We start from the raw sequence: 25,309 nt of genomic DNA, 5'->3' as shown, positions 1-25,309 counted from the left end.
AATTTGCATACTGAAAACTTGAAAAACAGTTTATGTGTTCAAGTCATTTTATTGCCCAGTCATAAATTATTGCTATCAAATTCAAAACAGGTAGATCTGATTCACAACAGAACTGTATCTGTCAGATAAATATTGGCTTGTCATAGGAAAGAAATAATGTATGGTTTGGTAAGCAGGGAAAATGTTGAATTCATTATTTTATTGTTGATATGCATCTTGGCTTTACGATTAAGTTGATGGACTTGGAGACAATTGTGAGGTAGATTGGTGTTTTTAGTGATTTGCAAAGTGATTTTGTGTTTGTTATGGTCTCTATTTAAGGAAAACCTAAATAAATTGATGACTAAGCTGAAATCAACAGCGCCTCATTTTGTGAGATGCATAAATCCCAATGTGAACAAAATGCCAGGTAAGAACTAGACTTCTTTGTAATCCATACTGGGGAATACATTTGATTCAAGCTATGTTGAATGTCTTTTTTAAAAAAATTACTGGTCCCTTTTATATAAGAGTAGATTTCTGATAGAAAAATGAAAGTAAGTTAAAAGCGAGGTCTTCAGAACTTCCTTAAGATTGCTTTTGAATTGAGATTCAAGTGGACATACAGAAGGATTTCACGAATCCGACCCAACTGGGTAACATTAGAATGCTTGATATTAGCGTTGAAATTCCTCCTTGAATTTCACACTAAAACCTGGATGAGCTTCTATGCCATTGCCTATGAGGGCAAAGTATAATAAAAGGAATTAGATAATCACTGGAGGAATTAAGGTAGATATTTAGGCATAAAGGAGATTATTTGATCTGAATTATCTAAATTGACCATAAAGACATTTCCTAAATCCATTTCTAATTGTTAAGAACTCCCTCCAGTCTTCCTCGCCAATACTAATATCTTCGTTCTCCCTACAGCAGCCATCTCTTTAGCTATGTCTTCTGAGGCATGGGCAGTTTTTTTTTTTTTTTTAATGTTTCTTCCCCCACCCCAGTTTTATTGAGATATAATTGACATATAGCACTACAGTATAAATTTAAGGTGTACAGCACAATGATTTGGCTTACATATATTGTGAAATGTTTACCAAGTTTAGTTAACATTCGTCACCTCATATAGATATTTTTTTCCTTGTGATAAAAATTCTTAAAATTGATTCTGTTAACTTTACTCTTTTGACGCTTAACTTTTCAAATATACCATATAGCAGTGTTAATTGTATTCATCATGTTGTATGTTATATCCCTAGTACTTATTTATCTTATGACTGGAAGTTAGTGCCTTAGGACCACCTTCGTCCAACTTCCCCTTCCTCACCCACCCCCTGTTTCTGGCAACCACAAATCTAATCTCTTTTCCTATGAGTTTGGGTTTGTTTGCTTTTAGATTTCACATATAAGTGAGATCACACAGTATTTATATTTCTTTGCCTGACTTATTTCACTTAGTATAATGCCTTCAGTGTCCTTCCATGTTGTTGCATATGGCAGGACTTTCTCCTTTTTTATGACTGAATAATATTCCATTGTGTATACATGTATATATGTATGTATGCGCAAGCACACACACACACACACACACACACACACACACCCCTCACCTTCTTTATCCATTCTTCCATCTCTGAACACTTAGGTTGTTTCCGTATCTTGGTTATTGTAGTGGATGCTTTTTGATGAAAGGACAGCAGTAGGTGGGTGGTGGTAAATTATTTGTTTGTGTATTTAATTGCCCAAACAAAGTTTTTACCATTATTAACTACATGGATTGCTTTCCTCACATAATGGGTTTGAAGATTCTCAGACTTCTTTTTGGAATTACAGGCTCCTATATAACTTGGTCAGAGGCTGTCAGCTCAAAGTTATATGTGTGATACACACTTAAGTCTTCAGAGCACTAATCACCTTTGGAATATGTAGCCAGCCAGATGCTGCTGATTCTAATTTCTGAGGTTCTGTAGTATCTTGCATTTTTATTAACCTCCTGTAATTAAGACCCTAATCTTGACAGCCTGTGACCTATTTTGGGAAAGTGTGATACTAAACAATGATACTGCAGTTTGGGTTTTTGCAACACAAACACTTCATGTTCATTGACTCTGTATGTTTTTGTCTCATTGTTTCTTATCAGCTGGGTTTCTGAATGCATCTAGGGACACTGCTTCCATTTGGCAAGAAATCTAATTAGCTGCCTCTATTTTGGAGCAATTCTGTTACCTATTAGAGTTGTCTCCCATAGAGTCAGCTCTGATTTTAGCAGTTATTTTCTTTTTTTTTTTAAGTTATAAGACAAAGTCATAAGAAAAGCTTTGTGATCTAATCAAGACAGTTTTTCATATGTGCTTAAAGAGAATAGCATGATTGACCTTTTGGGGTCATAGAGGTCCACTTGTTCCCCTTCTTACAGATCATCTGTTTCTATCTATGAAAGGAATTAGAGTACAGGAAGATGAATATATGGCTTAGAGTTTATTTCTGTGACTTTGGACATAAACAGAGAATCATCTGATTTCCATTTTTCTTACAATACTTTCATAGCCCTTTGTGTTAAGAGGAACACTATTTGGCTTCTTTCTGAAGACTCCTTGGAAGGCTCCTTGGAAGGTTTATCTAAGGCTTCTCTCAGAGATTGCTGCTGCAGCTCTAGTAGGGTTTCATCTGATAAACGTGGAAGTGATAGGAAGATGCTTATGCTATAGAATAAAACTTAGGTGCTCTCAAGATAGTGAGGAGAGAATGCAGGCTGGCATGTGCTCAAGTCTTTCATAAATAGTAAACAATTTTGTGGCTGTGCTCATCTTCTCCTTTCTTTGTATTCCCCCTTCTTGTAATCCCTTTTCCTTCCTACTTGGAGGTGGCAGTTGCCTTTTGTGTTCTTATACTCCTTTCTGGCTGGTTCTGGCCAGAGAATGGATATAATGCCAGCTATTTACAATTCTAGCAAAAATGTATTCTTTTTTGCCTTCTAGGTGTATTTGCTTATAAAACTTGACAAACTGTGAGTTAAAAGGTTCATTCTGTGTTAAAGGAATTTTGAGTAAATCCTATTTGGAGTAAATCCTATTTGGAGACTCTTGCATGAAAGGATGGGTACTGTGAGTGTCCTCAGGCTGGGGAGTGAGTGAATGCCTACTACCTATCATGTAAAGAGCACAAAATTCAAACATTTTTAAAATCTCAAGATGCAGCAATTAGGACAAAATCTTGAGTAATAATCTTTTTTGGACACAGACTAAGCGCGGCCCTTCTTCTTCAGGTGTATTGGACCCTTACTTGGTTCTGCAGCAGCTGCGTTGTAATGGTGTCTTAGAAGGGATCAGGATATGCTGTGAAGGTTTTCCGAACCAACTGTTGTATGCTGATTTTAAACAAAGGTAAAGATATACATCCTAGGGCCCAAGGAACCTAAGGCATTCTGCTTTCCTCTCTTTCTGAGTGTTTAGGCATGTATTGTTTGTTTGGTTGATGTCCTCCAGACTACAGATCGATGTGTTTTGGTGGTGGTGAGATATATGACGACAGAGTTCCATTATTACTTCACCTTAAATCCAACATCCATGTAGCTGTAATATCCTTAAATCTCTATTAACGGATAATAGACCTACATATAGAAGAAATATATACAGAAGAAAGACATGGAGGCTGAATTGAATTTCTGAAATGTTGTATGTACTTAATCGTAGCTGCCTTCCAAGTAGGCTGTTGCTTTACTAGCAAGCCTGTGAAAGAAAGGAAGCCAGCAGGGTGTGTGGCAGGCCGCAGGAGAGGCATTTTTGCTTTCTATTTCCTGAATTCCGAAAGTGTAAATTATAGGTCATCAAGCAAATTTGAGCCAAGTATGGTAGAGTAGAAAGAGTACCTGTCTCAGAATTAAGAGGCATATTTCTAGTTCTCTGCCAGCTCACCATTAGGGTGAAGAAATCTTGGAAGAGACATTTAATGTCTCTGCTTTTCAGTTTTCTTACCTGTACAATAGAGATACTTAAGCCTGGCTCTTTCTCTCCCTTTGACTCTCAATCTCTCCTTCCGTCTGTAACTGAGCAGAGAATCAAATGATGTTGTCTCTAAAGTACTATAAAAATACACACTATTATGCCAAAGTAAGGTTTTATTGCTTGTATCCTCATTATTTTTTCCGGGAGTTTTCCAAAAATTGAACATATTGATAGGAGAGGTACAAGTCTGTACCTTCTTTACCTCACTTGTCCAAATTATTCTTCGTTTGAATCATATGACCTCTCTGATCCCAGGACTTATTCTTTATCTATTTTAAATTAGGTACTGCATCCTGAACCCCAGGGCCTTTCCAAAGAGTAGGTTTGTGAGCAGCAGAAAAGCCACTGAAGAATTACTTGCCTCATTGGAGATAGACCATATCCAGTATCGCTTTGGAATCACTAAGGTAACAGAAAACTAGGAAGAATGCATTTGGAGAAGAGTGGGAGGAAAGAGTGTGTATCTTAAAATAAAATACCCATGAAAGTGCAATGATAAGGCATTCTACAGTTCTTGTGACCGCAAATAACACAAATAGAGCTTGGTTGAAAGTGGAAACTTCAACGCTGTTTGGGAGAAAACTCAATGTTTCTTAAACCTCAGTCTTGAGTACATTTGCATTTTTATAATTATTCATTTAAGTAAGTTTGGGCCAAGATATAAATATTGAATTAACTTTGCTGTGCTAGAAAATGTGCATCGACATCAGAGCTAGAAGAAGGTAAATCAGCTTGTTGGAATGAACTGCTTGTATGTGTGTGAATTGGTTTATTCACAAGTACTCTTTTAGGGAATTAATTCTAGGAGACTATATGAGTAATTAAAAATGTTTAAGTCCCTGGGTGGATCAGTCAGCTAAGCATTTGACTCTTGATTTCAGCTCAGGTCTTGGTCTTAGGATTGTGAGATGGAGCCCCACGCTAGGCTCTGTGCTGAGTGTGGAGCCTGCTTAAGAATCTCCCTCTCCCTCTCTCTCTCTCTACCCCTCCACAACTCACTTTCTCTCTCTCTCTCTCTAAAAAAATAAAATAAAATAATGTTAAGATCAACCCCACTATCTAAAAAAATTAATCCAAAATTAAGTCCCTTAAATGTAGTTTACTAAATTCTGTCTCATGTTAGATGATTTTGGAATAACCCACATATTATGGGAAACTTCTAATAGATTTGGTTTTAGTTGATGGTCAACATCAAGTTATTCCTAATGACATCCATAGAAGGACCAAATTGTTAGAAGGAGAATTGGAAGGTCTAGGGTAAAGAGCTCACAGAAAAAGAACTCCATTAGGACATGATTATAAAATGTTAGTCGACTCCCATCTTTTGAGTTCTTGAGAGTCTGTTTCTGGTGTTTGTTGTTTCTGCTGATTTCCACTACTGGTCTCTTGCTTCCTTGTGTGCTTAGTTATTTTTGCTGTATACTACTCATCTAGACTAGGACTAGCATGAGTAAAAAGAGCCTCCTAAAGCACAAAATTTGAGAAGCACTCACTATTAAGGTTATGTAAGTACTGACTTATACAACCTTAAAAGTGAGAGCTTCCTTAAAATTGTGCCTGACACCTCACTCACCTCATCTTGGCCATTACTAATAATTCTTGAAAAAGTGTATGTGGACTCATTAATATTGAAGACAAAGTGAATTCTCTGGAGCAGAGATCAAAAACTTTGGCGTAAGGTCCATCTACATGGACTATTTTTTATATGTTAAAATGGTTTGAGCAATCCCTATCAAAATAACACCAGCATTCTTCACAGAGCTAGAACAAACAATCCTAAAATTTGTATGGAACCAGAAAAGACCCTGAATAGCCAAAGTAATCTTGAAAAAGAAAACCAAAGCTGGAGGCATCACAATTCCAGACTTCAAGCTGTATTACAAAGCTGTAATCATCAAGACAGTATGGTACTGACACAAAAACAGACACTCAGATCAGTGGAACAGAACAGATAACCCAGAAATGGACCCACAAACGTACGGCCAGCTAATCTTTGACAAAGCAGGAACGAATATCCAATGGAATAAAGACAGTCTCTTCAGCAAATGGTGCTGGGAAAACTGGACAACAACATGCAGAAAAATGAACCTGCATCATTTTCTTACACCATACACAAAAATAAACTCAAAAAGGATGAAAGACCTAAATGTAAGACAGGAATCCATCAAAATCCTCGAGGAGAAAGCAGGCAAAAACCTCTTTGATCTCGGCCACAGCAACTTCTTACTCAACACATCTCTGGAGGCAAAGGAAACAAAAGCAAAAATGAACTGTTGGGATCTCATCGAAATAAAAAGCTTCTGCACAGCGAATAAAACAATCAGCAAAACTAAAAGGCAACCAACAGAATGGGAGAACATATTTGCAAATGACATATCAGCTAAAGGGTTAGCAAACAAAATCTATAAAGAACTTATCAAACTCAACACCCAAAAAACCAAATAATCCAATGAAGAAATAGGCAAAAGACATGAATAGACACTTCTCCAAAGAAGACATCCAGATGACCAACTGACCCATGAAAAAATGCTCAACATCACTCATCATCAGGGAAATGCAAACCAAAACCACAATGAGATACCACCTGACACCTGTCAGAATGGCTAACATTAACAACTCAGGCAACAACCGATGCTGGCAAGCATGTCGAGAAAGAGGATCTCTTTTGCACTGCTGATGGGAATGCAAACTGGTGCAGCCACTCTGGAAAACAGTATGGAGGTTCCTCCAAAAATTAAAAATAGAACTACCCTATGACCCAGCAATTGCACTACTAGGTATTTATCCAAGGGATACAGGTGTGCTGTTTTGAAGGGGCACATGCACCCCAATGTTTATAGCAGTGCTATTGACAATAGCCAAAGTATGGAAAGAGCCCAATGTCCATCGATGGATGAATGGATAAAGAAGATGTGGTATATATATACAATGGAATATTACCTGGCAATCAAAAAGAATGAAATCTTGCCATTTGTGACTATGTAGATGGAACTGGAGGGTATTATGCTAAGTGAAATTAGTCAGAGAAAGACAAATGTCATATGACTTCACTCATATGAAGAATTTAAGATACAAACAGATGAACAGAAAGGAAGGGAAGCAAAAACAATATAAAAACAAGGAGGGTGATAAAACATAAAAGACTCTTAAAAGAGAGCAAACAGAAGGTTGCTGAAGGGGTTGTCGGGGGGGGGGGATGGGCTAAATGGGTAAGGGGCATTAAGGAATCTATCCTGAAGTCATTGTTGCACTACATTGTATGCTAACTAACTTGGATGTAAATTAAAAAATAAAAATAATAAATTAATTAAAAATGGTTTGACATTTTTAAATGGTTGTTTTTTAAAAAGAAGGGGGAAGAGTAAGAGGTGAGGAAGGAAGGAACAAGAGGAGGAGGAGGAGATGAAGAAGATTCTTTAGATCTATGAAAATTCTATGTGATCTATAAAGTCCAAAATATTTTCTATCTGGCCTTTTACAGAAAAGTTTGCAGACCCCTGCCTGGCACTTCTGAACACTGCCTGGCTGAGTCTAACTTAAAACTTAAACCAGTTTCCCTTGACAACCTACACATTATTAACAGATAAGGAGAATAGTCTATGTTCTTTTTACTTTAAGTTTGTTTATTTATTTTTGAGAAACAGTGAATTGGAGAGGGGCAGAGAGAGAGAGAGAGAGAGAGAGAGAGAGAGAATCCCAAGCAGGCTCTGCAGTGCAGAGCCTGATGGGGCTTAAACCCATGAAGTTGTGAGATCATGACCTGAGCCAAAGCTGAGAGTCAGATGTTTAACTGATTGAGCCACCCAGGCACCCCAAGAATAGTCCATATTCTTAAGGAACCAAAATAACCACAAGATTAAATAAAATATTTTTTGCAAACTTTGAATTTATAAAATCAAACTTTCTAGAATGTGCATTTTACCCACTGAGTAAAACTTGACAAGAAATACAACTAATCAATGAGTATATTAGTTTATACAGTCATTCATTAGACATTTAATAAATACCCATTGTGAGTGGAAGTAATATCTGACTTATTTATTTTAGGTGTTTTTAAAAGCTGGTTTTCTGGAACAACTGGAAGCAATGAGAGATGAGAGACTTTCTAAAGTCTTCACAATGTTCCAAGCCAAAGTACGGGGCAAACTGATGCGAATCAAGTACCAGAGGATTCTGGAAGAGAGGTATGATATCACTACCCTTCACCCCCACTGCTAGAGTAGTGGTGTACCTAAATCAATGTGACCTTACCTCATTGTCTTATAATAGGTCAAGGTAAAGAACTGCAACCTCTGCTTATGTGGGGACATCACTTAAAAATTTTAAATCATGGAACACCAAACAGAGCACAAAGGGCTTTTATTGCCTTATCCAACCAAGTATAAACATAATTCAGGTATTTCTTGTATTGTTTCCAGCCTTCCCTTTGGAGGGGTTCTTTATAGTCAAGGAAGTCTGGATCTCTGAGGATGGTGTGACTCACATTTCGTAATAGAAGCAGACTTGGAAAAGTTTGCATGCCTGCCACAGTCAACTCTCAGGAAGTTTGCTGCAGAGTGGGGAGGTGTCTTGACCCCTTTCCAACCTCCCCTGGGTCAGAAACTATGGCTGTTGGTGATATGTAATCCTAACTCTGTTACTTCATTTCAAGCAGGCTCACTAGGGACATTTATCACATTTGGACACTAAGGTATAGGTTTTGTCTAATAGAACCATGGAAAGCAAGCTTGTAAAATCTCCAAACAAAGGGATTCTGAAAAACAGATTCTGCAATTGTTGCATTTATTTTTTCCATGGTGTAGTTTACCTTCTGAAGACAGGTCCACAGGTCTTGGTATAACTTGTTTAATTCTCAGTGTATTAATTCCTTCTGTTTTTCCTAAGAAGAAAAATATCATTACATGGTGATACCAAAGATATTAGAGAGACCTCTCCTCAGAGTATTTTGTGACTCAGTGCTTGGTATGGTATGGGAGTTTGGGGATTAGAAGACATGGCTTCTAGGAGTAGTTTTGTGAACATGAGTAAAACTCTTAATTACTATATAGTTTACTTCCTTCATCTATAAAATGAGGTCTTTACTATTAATTCCTTCTAAATCATTGGATGGCTTTTAAAAAATTATTATAAAATGTTTCAAATATACAAAAAATACATAAAATATTCTAATGCATACTCATGGAGCTTATCATCAAAGTATTTCAATTCCTAACATTTCATCTATAATTGCTCACAATTAAAATATTTACAAAATTAAAACCCCTTGTGTATTTCTCCCTTGATCGAGGTCCTATACCTAGTTTCCCAGATCCTGAATTTGTTTTATCATTCCATGTTTCATTAATGTTTAATATATAAAATATATAAAGGTATGTTTTCATATCTTTAACCTATTTTTCTATAGTTGCTCAAAACATTAAAAAAAATAAATTAACAGATACAGTTGAAACCCCTTGTGGATTTCTGCCTTGATCCAAATCCTATGGGGATATATAGATATCCTTAAAAAATTATGATTTTGCATGTTTTCAGTCTTCACATAAATAATATTCCATATATTATCCTTAAATTTGTTCTTTATATTCGGAACTATTTTTGAAACTTATTTTATTTATTTATTTATTTATGAGAGTGTGCACAAGCATGAGCAGGGATGGGCCAAGAAAGAGGGAGAGAGAGAGAGAGAGAGAGAATCAAGCAGGCTCCATGCTCAACAGAGCCTAACTCAGGGCTCAATCTCAGGACCATGAGATCTGACCTGAGTAGAAACCAAGATTCAGATACTTAACTAACTGAGCGAGTCACCCAGGCACCCCTGAAATTTATTAATGTTTATAAATCTAGTGCTAGACTATGGAGTTTAAATTCTCTATAGTATTCCATTGTACAAATATATCATGATTTATTTATCCATTTTCTAGCCCAAGTAAATTTAACTCATTTATAATTTTTGCTATTAGGAACTGCTCTATAGTGTCGTTTTTATAAATATCTGCTCCTGCATGTATGCAAGAGTTTCTTGAATGCAGTATTACTCAAAATGCTGGTTCATGCAGTGAGAGTTTGTTGATAGCAGCTGGTGAAGTTCACACTTTGAATAGCTTTCTCTAGGGTATGAATTATTAGACTTTAGCTTACACACAACTCCATCTTCATGAGATATTGTCAAAATGCTTTCCAATTTACTCTTCACCAGAAGTGTATGAAAGTCTCATTGCTCTGTATTGCTACTAACTTGCAGTATTTTGGACTTCAAAACTTTTACCAGTCTTTGTCATATTTCTTGCTTTGGGGAAAGCTATCATTTCCTTTTTAAGATGATGTTTACTGTAGATTTTTTCTTTTTGTAGGTATGTTATATTGTGTGGAGGACATTCATTCCATCCTATTTCATTAAGTGATTTCAACAGTAAAATGGTTAAATTTTTTCTGTATCTAATGAAATAATCCCATGTTTTTTTTGTCCATTAACCTATAAGTGTATTAAATTATATTAATAGATTTTTTAAATGTTAAAAGGACTTTATTTTTGAAATACCTTTTTCATATATTGATGGGTTTGGTTGTAGTATAATCATAAAGATTTTTGCAACAATGTTCATGAATAAGTTTGGTCTGTAATTTTATTTTCTCCTTCTGTGTTATCTGACTTTGGATCAAGATTACCTTAACTGTGTAAAACAAGTAGAGAATGTTTCCTCTTTGTAAAACATGAAACAATTTATTTTGATTGTCTATTCCCTGAATGGTTGGTAAAATTGCCTATAAAGCCATGTAGATCTGGTTATGGGGGTTTTTTTGATATATTTTTATAATTTTGATTCCATTTATTTAACAACATAGGTCATTGAGATTTTCTATCTTCTTGAGTCAGTTTAGATGAGTTTCTTTTTAAAAAAAGTACATTTCAGAGTGCCTGGGTGGTTTGTTAGTTAAGTGTTCAACTCTTGGTTTTGACTCATGTCATGATCTCACTGTTCCATAAGTTCAAGCCCTCCATTGGCCTCCACGCTGACAGCATGGAGACTGCTTGGTATTGTCTCCCTCTCTCTCTTCCCCTTCCCCTGCTCTCTCTCTCTCTCTTTCAAAATAAATGAAAATAAACTTAAAAAAAATTCCCAGAGTAGAATTTTTTCTTCATCCTGAGCCCATAGCAAATCAGATGTATTTCTCTTTGACATCACTTTGTGCCAGTGGTGAATTTTTAAATTTTTCTTTTCATTAAGGGTGACATTCGTTGAAAGTCTCAGCCTGTCTCTTTATCCATATGGGTATAAAAATATAAATCCCTACAATATCAAAACTGGATCCCTCATTCCATGAAGATGGCCAAGGTATACACACATTCACTTTTTGTTAAGGTTTTTTTGATCCCTCTTTCTTTCTTTCCTCCTTTAGGCTCAGTGCTCATTGAAAGGATGTAATGGGAGTATTTGGGGGACACCTAGCCCACAACATTGCTAGCCCCAGAAGTCCTCATAAGGCTTTTGCCAGAATCAAATGAGAGCCCAGATGTAGAAGTGCTTTGAAGACTAATGAGAATTTTTAATGACTCCTAAAAAGATATGCTTCTTATGGATCTTAATTGGGAAAATAACTCTCATATAGCCTGGGTTGACTTGCTTTTATTCTTTCTCTTTTGATTTAGGGACGCACTTCTTTTGATCCAGTGGAACATAAGAGTGTTCATGGCTGTGAAGAACTGGCCCTGGATGAGGCTCTTCTTCAAGATCAAGCCTCTTGTTAAATCTGCTGGAATGGGAAAGGAGATAGCTGCTCTGAAGGAAGAGCATGTGCAACTGCAAAAAGCCTTGGAGAAATCAGAATCTGAGAGGGAAGAATTGAAAGCAGAACAAGTCTGCTTCATCAGGGAAAAGAATGATCTGCTTCTTCAGCTGCAAGCTGTGAGTGGCCCCACCATTTGTTCTTCAAATCAAGTTTTTAATTAGAGTCTCTTGTTTTGCAGGCAGTGTTCACTTGAGAAAAATGAAGCATGTGCTTTTCAAATACTATAGCATTTCACCAAACACAATGGAAATACTTAAAGAGACACCCTGTTTCATAGTGAAATGATTTCATTGGCAGGATGTCTTTGAAAAGGGGACAAACTATTAGATGGGTTTTAACTACATTAAAGCACCATAATCTATCACGGGAGCCAGGAAGCTCTGGGTCTTAATTTAAGTTTTGTATGTAGCTCCATACAAATCAAATTTGCTCCATTAGCAAATCAAAAGACAGGATTTAGTAGATCCCAAGAAAAGCTTTACTGAGATCTTCAGGATTATTGCAGTATGTTTCTAATCGGTTTTCCTGATTTTGGTCTCTCTACTTCCCCTTCCCCAGTCTAAATCAACTTTACTCATCAGTCCAATTCTTAAAAACATCAGCTCTCGACATTGGCTTTGCATCAAACTTATTGGTGGAGCATTAAAAAAATAAAAAGAAAGATGCCTAGACCCCACTCTCAGATATTTTGATTAAGCAGGCCCTGCATGAGTCCAAATAATCTATATGGGTGATTCTGATATCCAGTTAGGATTGAGAACCGTAGCTCTGTCTTAAACAAACAATATGTTGCTTTTCTGATGAATAAGCTTCAGATCCTGCAAGATGTGTGTTGTAGACTCCAGACTCCTTTGAGCCTACATCTCCAATCTGATGCCAGTGTGCCCTTACTTGCTGCCTTTCACATTCCTCTTCTCTGGCCACTGGGACTGCTGTTATCCTCAAACATCTCAAAGGCAGGGATGAGATTTTATCCACCTTTATTATATTTTCCACCCCACTTAGCACAGTGCTAAGTTAAAAGATACCAGGTTCCACTACAATTATATACAATTTATAATACAATTTGTACAATACAATTACAAAACTTTTTTTCCTGCTTTTTTAACTTAAGTGGAAAGTAGGGAAAATTTAGTAATTTTAGACAGACCCAAGTTATTCTTTTATTTTGGGGCTATGCTACTCATCAGTGTTCCAATAGGCCATATTTTACATAAGAATTTCACCCAGACCTATATTTTTGATACATTTTTAACATAGCAGTAGTTCCAGAACCTTAGTGCATTTCAGCCTCACCTGGGATGCTTGTTTGAAATACAAATTCCTGGGCCCCACTCCAAACCTACTTTAAATTCATACTGTGAAAATTACAGTTTGTAAGATCATGTTTTGTGTGGCTCAGGGGAGAGGCAGCTTTGGATGAGATCTGGCCTTCCAGTCTTCATCATTCTTCCTATGAACAGAGAGCATGGCCAGTGCTACCTAGGCTGGTACGGAAGATAGAAATGGACCCCACTCATGCAGGGGGTGGTAGGTAAAAGCCTCAGATACATGATAAAGGATCAGTGTGGGGAACATGGGAAACACATTCAAGCCAGTTCCTGGGAAAACCCAGGAAGGCTAAGATGAGTTCAAATTGTAACTGAGATTTTAAGAGTTGACAGAGCTATGAAATATTTTATTATTCACTTTTAAGGGACACAGCTGGACACAGTAGGGATCAAAGAAAGAAAGATTCTTATAAAATCATTTACTTACTCAAAATACCAGCAGAAGTGAGTAAACCCATTCCAATCAACATCCTGAATATGTGAGAGAAGAACTGCCATCAGGGAGAGGATATTCCTACTGTTAGCCTGACATACCATTGCTCAGTCGGCCCCCAAATCCTGCCGTCATGTTTAATGAAGGGATCAATGATGGTCGATTGGACTGTCTTCTTCATTCAGTGATGATGACAGATCCAGTACACATACCGAATGGAATAGAGTGAATAGCTTTCTGCTTGTCGACCTGGTATGAACTAAAATCAAATGTTCCCATTATTTCCCAAACATTGGAAGCTTCTCTGATCTGCATGGACTCTTCCTGCTTTAACATTTTTGTTTTGTTTTTAATTTGTCCCTTCTCTTTGCTCCTCAGTGATGTTGGAGATTTACCATTCTATACCTTCCCCATCTGTGCCTCTTTGGGCACCATTTGTTGGGCAGATGGCCATTCTCTCACCAAAAGTTAGCCAGAAACCAATGGTCTAGAATTTTGTCTTTTTTTCTTGATCTGAGTTAATGAAACAACTTATGCAAGGCAAATGGATGGTTAATAAGTTGTCCAAAGTGGTGTATTGTAAAGGATGAATGAGGTCTAGAGATGGAAGACAGAGATGTATGTGAAGTTATGTTGCAATGACACCATGGTAATTAAGAACTTGCTCCCAAAGAAAAGGTTTTATTTTGCCTCAAACAGAGACAAATTAGAGAGGTTAAAAGTTATAAAACAAGTTTTGTAGCAAAAAGACAATTGACCCCTTCATTTTTTTTTTTTTTTTTTTTGCTTGACCCATAACACAGGAAGAATGGGTCACTCCATGAGAATTGGAGACAACACATTTGAAAGAACAAAAGAAAAGACTATTTTACACTTGCTATGTATGACTTTTAGAATTTACTCTGGTAGAACATTGAGGAAAAGATTTTCACTGGAAGCAATTGTGAAATCTAGTTAGTGACTTGGAAATAAAATTTATGAATTCTAAATTCAGCCTATAAATAAAAAATACACAACTACTTGTTAGAGGATACCTATATGTATTAAACAAGTGCATCAGGGCACTTAATATAAATCTTCTAGTGTCTGAGGGAACACTGCTTTCTTAAAAGACTGTATTCTGAGCAGGTATCAACCTCAAACTCTATGCCCATGTGGATGCTTCCAGAAGCTGTGATTTAAGCAGTACACCACTGATTTTTGGAGGCATGTTATCTCCTTTAGGCCACCAGGATTCTATTAAGTGCTTTAGAAGAGGTAATATAATCTACTGAATGGCCCAAAAGATCAAAAGCACCTCCAAGCACCAGCAACTCCTCCACTTCTCAACAATAGGATCAGGGAACTGGGAATATTATTTCACCTGCTGAGGAAAGGCGGGTGAAAGTGCTGGTCACAGGGCAGGCAATTATCTCTTTGCTATGCGTTAAGCAGCATTTTCGCCTAGCTGATAAATTATTTCCAGCTGTTGGCAACAATTTTCTCCTCATCATGGCAGGAGCAAGAGACCCTGGCAAATGTTGAAGAGCAGTGCGAGTCGCTGATTAAATCCAAGATCCAGCTGGAGGCCAGAGTCAAGGTGCTGTCGGTGCGGGTGGAGGAAGAAGAGGAGATAAATTCCGAGCTGACTGCCAGGGGGCGGAAGCTCGAAGATGAATGTTCCGAGTTGAAGAAAGAAATCGATGACCTGGAAACACTATTGGCGAAGTCACAGAAGGAGAAGCGTGCTACAGAGCACAAGGTACTTTTTTTACAATGTTAGGGAGGCCTGGATGCCCCAATCCTACTCCCTGTCGGGTTCCGGCACCAGACTTGCTCGGCTCAAATTAATTAACACGATGGCCTCCAACTTTGCAGCAGTGGGAGTCAGACTGGCATAAAATGAAGTATCTGATGAACTGTACTGTCCCCATTCAAACTTCCAATTCACACTTATGGAGCCCCACTTAATTTTCCAAATGATACATTTTCACTTGTTTCAATCTTATTACATCTGAAATCTAATAGAAAGAGCAGAGGGTTTCATTGGGCCTCTAAGTATCCTTTTTGGGGAAGAGAGCTAACATGATACCGTTTACTGAAAGGTGACTCGGGGGTATGTCTGAACCCCTAGCTCTGCCATTAATTTAAACTTTGACCTTGAAGATGCCACTTTAATTCCAGTTAAAGACTTTGACGTGCTGTCCGCTTCAGTTGAGGGTTTTAACTTGTGCATCTGTGTATGGATTGAAACTAGCTGAGGACTCTGTACCAAACCTCTGATAAACAACTGGTCTCTAAAATGACACTGTAATTTTGGCAGATGATTAAATAGCAACTCTTTGCCATTGGTTCCCTTTCATAAAAAGCACGTGGGCCTGATACAGCCAGCTTCCATTTTTATGTATTTCAACAGCTGGAATGCTTCTTTCATTGCCACTGTCGGGATGTGAGACACCACAAGATTCCTACGTGCCCCATGAATACTCACAAAACTACCTTTAGTGGTGTTCTTGTTATATAATAATATGACACTCTAAAAATGGCATCAAATGAGCTATCCTGATAATATCTGATTAACCTGAATACCTCATTCCCTAACTGTGTGTGTGTGTGTGTGTGTGTGTGTGTGTGTAAGAAAAAGTGAATTTAGAGTTTTTAACAGTATATTGGGAATTTGGTTCTTTATGACATTGGATACCTCCTGAGACTATACTAGAAAAGAGAGAAGATGGCCGTTAGCATTATGTCCACCTTCCCAGTGGAAACTCTAATGCTGCTATCATTGTTGTCTTCCCATAGGTCAAGAACCTGACTGAGGAAGTCGAGTCTCTAAGTGAGGATATCGGCAAACTTAACAGAGCGGCCAAGGTCATGCAGGAGACCCATCAGCAGACCCTGGATGACCTACGCACAGAGGAGGAAAAACTCAGCAGCCTGAGCAAAGCCAAGGTGAAGGTAGAACAGCAAGTAGATGAGGTAGGTAGTGTACTATCTAGCTAGTTTGCTCCCCACATGCATACAAACCTCTGATTTTTACTCAATTTACTTGACAGTTTTGGAAAAACTTTGTGGCATGGCTTGTTTCCTTAATATTTGGAAACAGAGGTTTAGTTTTTCTTAATGTACACCGAACCACTACAGGAGAAGAGAAGCCCCAGCATGAAATCTGTCAGTTTTTAAATGCAACCTTCATACAACCCTGGGCAGTGGGAGAGCACTGAGATGAATTATAAAAGATTATCCCTGTAAGTGACTGAGTTTTCCTCATAGCTCCCACGGAAACTGGTGTTTTGCCCAACGATATGCTGGTTCTCTGTTTGACATGAGGTTGAAAGATTAGTTTCAAGGCCCTGTTGTGTCTCCAGTGGTGTGCTGAGGTTTATTTATAATTGAAAGATATGTAAATCACAAGCTGTGTTCTACCTACACTTTGGTAAAATACTTGTGAGATTCTAAAGACGGTGTCCGTGTTCTGCCTCCAAACACCCTGTGAGATGAAGATGTTTCAAACCACTCTTAATGGTTGCCTCACCATTCCTCCTACCCCCTGCCCCCTGCCCCACTGACATAGCATATGCATTCACTCTCTTATTTGCCCAAAAGCTTAGCCTTTATAAAATTGCTGTCAAGGGTGGTCTGGTTTTATTTGCATTATTTGCTTCTTTTTCCTCATGCCTTTCTATCAATTTCCTCTATTACCTGGTCGTTGTTTCAATTCTCTTCCCATTTCCACTGCTGGTGTGTCTCACAAAGCCTCAGTACAAGGATTTATTGTGTGTGCGTGCGCTCTCTCGCTCATACACATGCACACAATTACTTGTTTTCTCCTGGAGTTTATCTACTTTCAGGTTTTTACATACTCCTTCCAGAAATTCTCCCACCTCCTCCCATTTGAATTTTGTATATTTTGCTGGTTACAGGAAATAGCTTCTACTGCTAAAAAGTAATCATATCAATGATCAAATAGACATAGTGTAACTGTTATCTAGCCTCCTGCTAAACCAACCTTGGTATTGTTGACAACACTAATCCAGACAAAACTGGAATGTTCTGATCACCTTGGTGGGAAACGAGAATATGACATAATGTTATGGACTAGAAGAGGGTACCGAGGTGGTAAAGAAGGTATAGGAATCATGTCCTGTGAGATGTGTTCGAAAGGGTCTGTGATACTGAGTTGGGAGACTCAGGAGAGCTGCCTAACATTCATAGATGATCGTGTGGAGACATATTTGCTTGGTGCTGCTCCAGGGAGCAGAGTTTAGACTCATGAGAAGAATTTACTGAGAACATTTTTGGCTTCTTATGAAGAAGCGCTCCTGAGTAAATGGACTTACCCACCCATGAAATGAGCTGCTGTGTGAAGAAGTGGGCTTCCCATCAGTGGGAAACAATCAAACAAGGCCTCACTGGTTATTTATTATTGGTTCCTTCCTTAAGACTGAGCCTAGCCTCATATTCTTTAATCTCTAAAGTTTTCTTTCATCACTGTAATTTCTAGATTTTTTGTTGTCCTAGTGATGCATGCAATATATATTTTTAAATATCTACATAACTGGGCGTCATTTACATAATCTGTGCATGTATTTTTCTTTTTTTCCAGAAGGTAAGTGTTAGTGAACACATCTAGTGAAGTATAAACTTTACGTATTTATTTGGCTAAATAATTACTCCTTTTGTCAGCTTGAGGGTGCCCTTGAGCAGGAGAGGAAAGCGAGAATGAACTGTGAAAGGGAAAAGAGCAAACTGGAGGGCGATCTGAAGCTGAACCTCATGAGTGTGGAGCACCTGGAGAGCGGCCAGCTGCAGCTGACAGAAAAGCTGAGGAAGTAAGTCACCTCGCTGTGGACGCGAGATTCGGGGAGACCTTATATTGGAAGGAATAGCTTTCTCATGGCACTTATCCTCATGACTCCAGGGCCAGATGTCTCAACACCTGACTGGGAAGATAACAAGCCTAGGAAATGAATTTTTTTTTTTTTTTGCTGGACTTTATTATATGGTTGCAAAAAGAGAGTAAATGCATAATCTAGAAGAATATGACTGAGGAAGCATCTGACTAGCAGATTGGAAAGAAAGGTGTAAAGCCTATGACTTGTGAATTATTGAAATTTGAGACTACAAGTCCAAAAATAAAAATGGCTCCCTTCTTTTACTCATGATGAGACCAATGGCATAAAAAGTAAAACAAAAAAAAAAAAGACTAAACTAAACAAAAAAACCCTAAACCCTTTAATATGGAGTTCAATATAGCCTTTGATCTCTTTGAAAAAAGTTTGCCAGATATAACTTCATTAATATGTATATAGCTTTTCTATCAAGTAATTTATGATCTAAATATTAAACCTTAAAATCGAAAGCAAAACATAACAATCAAAATTAGCAAAACTTTCAGCTCACATGAACTCAAGGCAAGGTGGCTTCTCAGTTAATTTTACTGCTTAGTGAAATGGACTTTCTAATCTTGTCTCTTGTCATCCCCTGCTTAGCTAGACTTTCTTCTCACCATTAGGGATTTTCAAGTTATTGCAAAAAGATAAAATAGGAGGGAGAAACAGTGAAGCCCAAGAGTGAGGTAAGGCCAGGGTAAAGCTGGGAGCAGGTCCATCACTGGAGCCACAGGAAAGAACACAGTCAAGTGAGCATCACTGAGCTTCTGGTTTTTCTGTTTGTCTACATGAGTTGCCATGATACATGCTCATGTTCAGGTTTTGTTCATATTCTGATGAGTTACTGAACTTGATAGGTGTTTGGAAAAGAAGTAATCCTATAAATGTATGGAACATTGAAATGATGATAGAAGTCTCTTAGCATTCCATTTTAAGATCATGTTTTAGCTCAGCAAAGTGAAAATGATGTTCCATGTCCTTGTAGGCCACAGGTCAAAGAGCTCTGGCATTTTAGAAATCCATGTTTTTGGAAAGATATAACATTAACTGTCAAACTTTTTCTCTAAATGGACCTATGTATATATAGAAACATAATATGTGATAAAGGTGGCATTTCAAATTAGTGATGACTAGAGTACTTAATAAACGGTGCTGAGATTATTAGCTATTCATTTTCTGAGATGAAAGTTAACACACTACTCATACACACAAAATCCAGTTGCACTAAAGAATTAAAGGTAAAGACAAGGCTATAAAACGATTAGAAGATTCAGCTTTATTCACAGTAGCTAAGATATGGAAACAACCCAAACGTCCATTGATGGATAAATGGATAAAGAAAATATGGTGTTTACACACAATGAAATTTTATTCAGCCTTTTATTTTATTTTATTTTATTTTATTTTATTTATATTATTTTTGAGAGAGAGAGAGAGTACATGAAGGAGGGGCAGAGAGAGAGGGGGAGAGAGAATCCCAAGCAGACTCGGCACTGTCAGCATGGAGCCCAGTGTGGGCTCAATCTCAGAACTCTGATATCATGGCCTGAGACAAAATAAAGACCTGGAAGCTCACCTGATAGAGCCACCCAGGCACCCCTCTTATTCAGCCTTTAAAAACAAGGTAATCCTGCCATCTGTGACACCATAGATGAATCTTGGGGATACGATACTGAGTGAAATAAAGCGGTCATAGAAGAACAAGTACTTCATAAATCCATTTATGTGAGGCATCTAAAATAGTCAAACTTACAGAAATAGAGTAGAATGGTAGTTGCTTAGGGCTGGAGGGAGTGGAAAATAGGGAGTTGTTATTCAATGGGTATAAAGTTTCAGTTATGAAAGATGACTGAGTTCTAAAAATCTGCTATACAACATTGTCCCTATAGTTAACATTACTGTATTGTGCACTTACATATTTATTAAGAGGGTACATCTCATGTTAAATGTTCTTACCACGATAAAAACAATACAAATCTTTGCAAGAAAATTTAGGTAATAAATCTTAGAAAATTGGCAGGTTAGGGGCACCTGGGTGGCTCAGTCGGTTAAGTGTCCGACTTCAGCTCAGGTCATGATCTCACGGTTTGTGAGTTCGAGCCCCGCGTCGGGCTCTGTGCTGACAGTTCAGAGCCTGGAGCCTGCTTCAGATTCTGTGTCTCCCTCTCCCTCTGCCCCTCCCCTGCTCACTCTCTGACTCTCTCTGCCTTTCAATAGTAAATAAACGTTAAAAAAAAATTAAAAAAAAAAAGAAAACTGGCAGGTTAAATTTTCTTGAATAAGTGACAAAAGCCAAAGACAGAAAAAGAATATCTTGATACTTAACGATACGACATTTCTAAACATTTATGTGGCAAAAGCCAACATAAGTAAAATTGGAACAAGTTATACAAGGTGTGAGAAATATTTTCAGGAGATACCAGAAAATAAGAATACTAAAAGAAAATTTATAAATCATTAATTATATGAACAATCTAGTAGACAAATGATCAAAGGATGCCACCAGGTAGTTCGTTTGGTTTATTGGCCATTTTTAAATGACAAGATGCCGCCTCACTGTTAAGCAAGGACATTAAAGACTAAGGCATTCTAATTTTCCAATTTCTGTCAGATTAGGAATAATTTAGAAGTATGCTAATATTAGGCGTAAATATAGAGAAATAATCTCACACTGCTACTGAAGGGCAAAGGGCAGGGTTATGTATTTTTAAGCACACACTTATACCTGACCCAGGGAATTCCCTACTCTGTATCCACTCTAAGGAAACACTCACATGTGCACAAGGGGGCATGGTTATGAACAGTGTCATTTACAGAAGGAAAATATTGGGGAAAACCTAAGGGCTTATTAATGGGGAAGTGGATAAATCAACTACAGGATGTCTAAATTATGGAATAGTATGTCACAGTTAATTTTTAAAATGAAGTAATGTATGGGCCAACATGAAAAAAAAACTCAAATGTGTTATTGGGTTAAAAATAAGTTATGGAACTATAAATACAAATTATTTATATTTACATTTATATTTAATTATATATTTATTTATATTATTAATTATATATTATAATATGTTATAATATTATATTAATTATATATAATAATATACTATATTATTAATTATTTATATTATTTTATTTAATTATTTATATATTTAATTATATTTATAGTTAATATTACATATTATACCTTTCACAGTAGAGAAAATGAAACTATTTCTACCTATATGTAAACACAAATGCATGTCAATACTTAGAAAAAATGTCTGGAAGGATTCATACCAAATTGATAATGGTGGTTACCTCTTGGGAAGGAACAAAGATTGGGTGTGAGAGCCAAGGAGACTTCAGATATAGATGTAGTAGTTGAATTTTTATAAGAGAATAATTTCATGTGTTATTACTATAATTTTTAAAATATTTAAGTCAAATGTTATCACCTAAGAAATTCTATTTGATGCATTTTTCCCTTACAGGAAAGAACTAGAAATGAATCAGATGAGTTCAAAGGTGGAGAAGGAGAAAGGCCTGGTGGCTCAGCTTCAGAACATGGTTAAAGAGCTTCATGTAATCATTTCTCATGTAGCTATATGTAGATTCATGGGTAATAATTGGTACTTTAATGACAAATGCTTTGCCAAGGTACCCATACCCTGAGGCAACCATGGACAGAAGCAGAAAAGAGCAGTGGTTAAGAAGGAAAACTGCCACATTCCACAGATAAGTGACTTGGAAAAATTACCTCTTAAGCTTAGATTTTCTTACCATAATAAAAACACGTAATTTGTCGAATATTTGTGGTGAACCAAACATTGTGCTAAAATCCTAGATACGTATTTTTTTCAGTTATTAATCTTCCTGACAGCCTTTGAGCTAATATTATTAAATGCAACAGTACATTTAAGTGGTAAGCATAGTGCTTGATCTGTGGTAAGCATTCAGTGTTAGCAATTTAATTTTTTATGATGATTAGTCTTTGTGATTAGAAAACAATTCTATTTCTGTGCTGAAAATCTGTTTTTTACCTACTCGTAATCTCAAAACATTATTTGGTAATGGGATGCTATTTATAAGTTTTAGACCATGTGGCTGTTTTACACTATTTGACCATGTTATAAAATAATATAAGTATGAATGGATATATACACATACACACATATATGTAACTCCTCACATATGCTGTATGCATATACATCTGTATGATAGATGTTTTTCCTTTGGAGCTAAATATTTATCTCAGTAATGTAACCATTACTCAAAATAATTTTGAGCCTCTTTCTGATAATTATTTTCCGAGACATTTTAAACCAAATAAGAAAAACAGTCTCACTGATTTATAGGCATGATTTCAAACACAATATTAATCTCCAAGCGATTATCTATCATATTCACCAGGCTTGTCTTCAAATGATACTTGACTTTATCCAAAATAAAAAGACTCAAAAATTTCAATTTATCCAAAAGACAAATTCTCTTACCTTCATGATTAAAAAAAAATGCTTTAGGGGTACCTGGGTGGCTCAGTCGGTTAAGTGTCCAACTTTGGCTCAGGTCATGATCTCCTGGTTTGTGGGTTCAAGCCCCGCGTCAGGCTCTGTGCTGTCAGTTCAGAGCCTGGAGTTTGCTTTGGATTCTGTCTCCCTCTCTCCTTGCCCCTCCCCCACTCATGCTCTGTCTCTCAAAAAATGAATAAACATTAAAACAATTTTTTTTTAATGCTCTAAAGATTATTTCTGAAGAAATGTTCTAGAAATGTTTGTTTTAATGATAGTATTGTTTGGGACAAAGGTATTGGATCCCAGAATAACTAGTTGGAAGGGGATCACGTTTACTTGGATGTGGAAATCACAAATTTTTTAGCGCCTTCTCTGTCCCAACTCATCTACAGATCTGGTAGCCTACATATTGGCATGATCTAGAAATCGGCATCCTCAAAGCCATGGTACTCTAATTTAAAGGAAAGGAAACATGCTCTAAACTAGATACTATCCTTTTTCACTCCCGTCCTAACCTATGCCTAATTATTTAAGGTAATGTTATTGAACATCAGTGGCTTTCCTGTGCTGTACTATAATGATGCTATCAAGATTTGTAGAGCTATTTGCCCTCACACTACAAGAGTTTGGGGCTCTGAGAGTTCTTGTCACTAATTACCTTTATCTAATAATTCTGCCTCTAATGGTATCAGATTACTACTCACCGTAGCACTCCCCATTCCTCCACCCATTTTAATTCGTTACTTCGGATCTCCTGGTGCTTGAAATCACCTGCAGACCAAGAAACCAAGTAACCAAGTTTGGCAGAACTGTGTGTGAAATTAAATTGATGCTGTTTCTTATGAGTAAGTTGCTTGAACTCAGATATTTTTTGATTCATCAGATATTTGCCCAAGATCCCAATAATTGAGATTGGTAAATGAATCCCAGATGCGTGAGGTATTGTGTATAAAATTCATCATGTTAGTTTTTATTAAGCTCTTGAAATTTTTTTTTCTTGTTCTATGAAAGGTGTTTCCTCTTCTTTTGGAAAGTCCTCTTTACTGTAGTTTCTCCTCCACGTATAGAATTTAATGAAGTTGATCATCAACAAGGGCTGGGAGATCTGGAGGAAGGGCACATTTGAACTCTGGTCTTTGTAGTGATTTGGGGAAAATCATTTAATTTCTATGTATTAAAACCAAAGGTATTACATGACTTTTCTTAGTTTTGATACAGTTTTAAAAAATACAGTAAAGCTCTTGAATATAAAATATGCTACAAGTGCTTAGTAAAAGCCAAAATTATTTATTGCTGCAGAATCAGATACAGGATTTGAAAAGGGAACTGGAAACTGAAAGGACCACTCGAGCCAAGATGGAGAGGGAGAGAGCTGACCTCACACAAGAACTGGAAGACTTGAATGAAAGGCTGGAGGAGGCAGGAGGCACCCGTTTGGCTCAGCTAGACATAATGAAGAAACAGGAAACAAAATTCCAGAAGCTTCGCCAAGACATGGAAAAGGCCACACTGCACTTTGAGGCAACTTCTGCCTCTTTGAAGAAGAGACATGCAGACAGCTTGTCTGAGCTCCAGGGCCGGCTAGAAAATCTACAACAGGTCAAGCAGAAATTGGAAAAAGACAAGAGTGACTTACAGCTAGAAGTGGGTGACCTCCTGACCAATGTTGAGCAGATGACCAGAGCTAAGGTAAGCATCCTCGTCTACCTTATGGACTTCAGGACATGGAAGTAGGTAGGGGAGGCAAAGGAAAAGAAAAATAAACTGGATTGGTGACTTGAGATATTTGCTAACGGAGGCTGTATTTCTTTACATTGACTAGATCAGGCTTAAGCTCAGTGCGCGTTGTTAAGATCACATGGCTATTACCTGACTGTAGCCTGACAGTAGCTTCTGGTTTAATTGGAGTTCCAGGCCATGTTTCTTGTGGGTCTTTCTGATGATGACATAAGTAAGTAGGCTAGAAAGTGAAGCCACTAGCTATGTGAGTCGTGTGTCTCTCTTGAAGAATGGCTTTGCGTTGGGAGCACACCTCGGGGGTGGCTCAGATACTCTTGGGTCTGTCTTGATGAATGGTGGACGCAAAGAACTTTGCTAAGGGGAGAGACTTTTTTCTCCTTCATGTTCTCTGGGATCTCTTTAACCAGCCAGCATGAGAAGGAAGTTTCACCATGTATTCTTTCTTCACCTAGACCACTAATCCATATAGTATAAGCTCTCATATCAAATGACTAGTATCAGATCACAGGTAATGGCCATCCTATCTTCTGGTAGTTGAGAGGGGGCTTAGTTTAGGTTAAGCAGAACAAATAGAGGCCTCCCTCATTTTACCGAGCTTTGCTTTATTGTGCTTCACAGATATTGTGGTTTTTACAATTGAAGGTTTGTGGCAACCCTGAGGAAG

At 37.3% G+C, this 25,309-nt stretch overlaps 1 protein-coding gene across 1 annotated transcript in view; it reads left to right on the top strand.

The window, feature by feature from the left end:
• MYH15 (myosin heavy chain 15) overlaps nucleotides 1–25,309 on the top strand; it is a 145,074-nt gene that overhangs the window by 55,652 nt on the left and 64,113 nt on the right. Inside the window, exons 19-28 of the mRNA XM_049628137.1 lie at nucleotides 322–409; nucleotides 3,251–3,368; nucleotides 4,273–4,396; nucleotides 8,037–8,173; nucleotides 11,638–11,893; nucleotides 15,040–15,282; nucleotides 16,323–16,499; nucleotides 18,207–18,352; nucleotides 21,886–21,976; nucleotides 24,205–24,594. Coding sequence (XP_049484094.1) covers nucleotides 322–409; nucleotides 3,251–3,368; nucleotides 4,273–4,396; nucleotides 8,037–8,173; nucleotides 11,638–11,893; nucleotides 15,040–15,282; nucleotides 16,323–16,499; nucleotides 18,207–18,352; nucleotides 21,886–21,976; nucleotides 24,205–24,594 — 1,770 coding nt within the window. The remainder of the gene's footprint in view (nucleotides 1–321; nucleotides 410–3,250; nucleotides 3,369–4,272; nucleotides 4,397–8,036; nucleotides 8,174–11,637; nucleotides 11,894–15,039; nucleotides 15,283–16,322; nucleotides 16,500–18,206; nucleotides 18,353–21,885; nucleotides 21,977–24,204; nucleotides 24,595–25,309) is intronic.

This window comes from Panthera uncia, chromosome C2, assembly GCF_023721935.1.
Source record: "Panthera uncia isolate 11264 chromosome C2, Puncia_PCG_1.0, whole genome shotgun sequence".
Taxonomy (NCBI): domain Eukaryota; kingdom Metazoa; phylum Chordata; class Mammalia; order Carnivora; family Felidae; genus Panthera; species Panthera uncia.
Note: the sequence above shows the minus strand (reverse complement) of the source record. Positions and strands in the feature narration are given on the sequence as shown.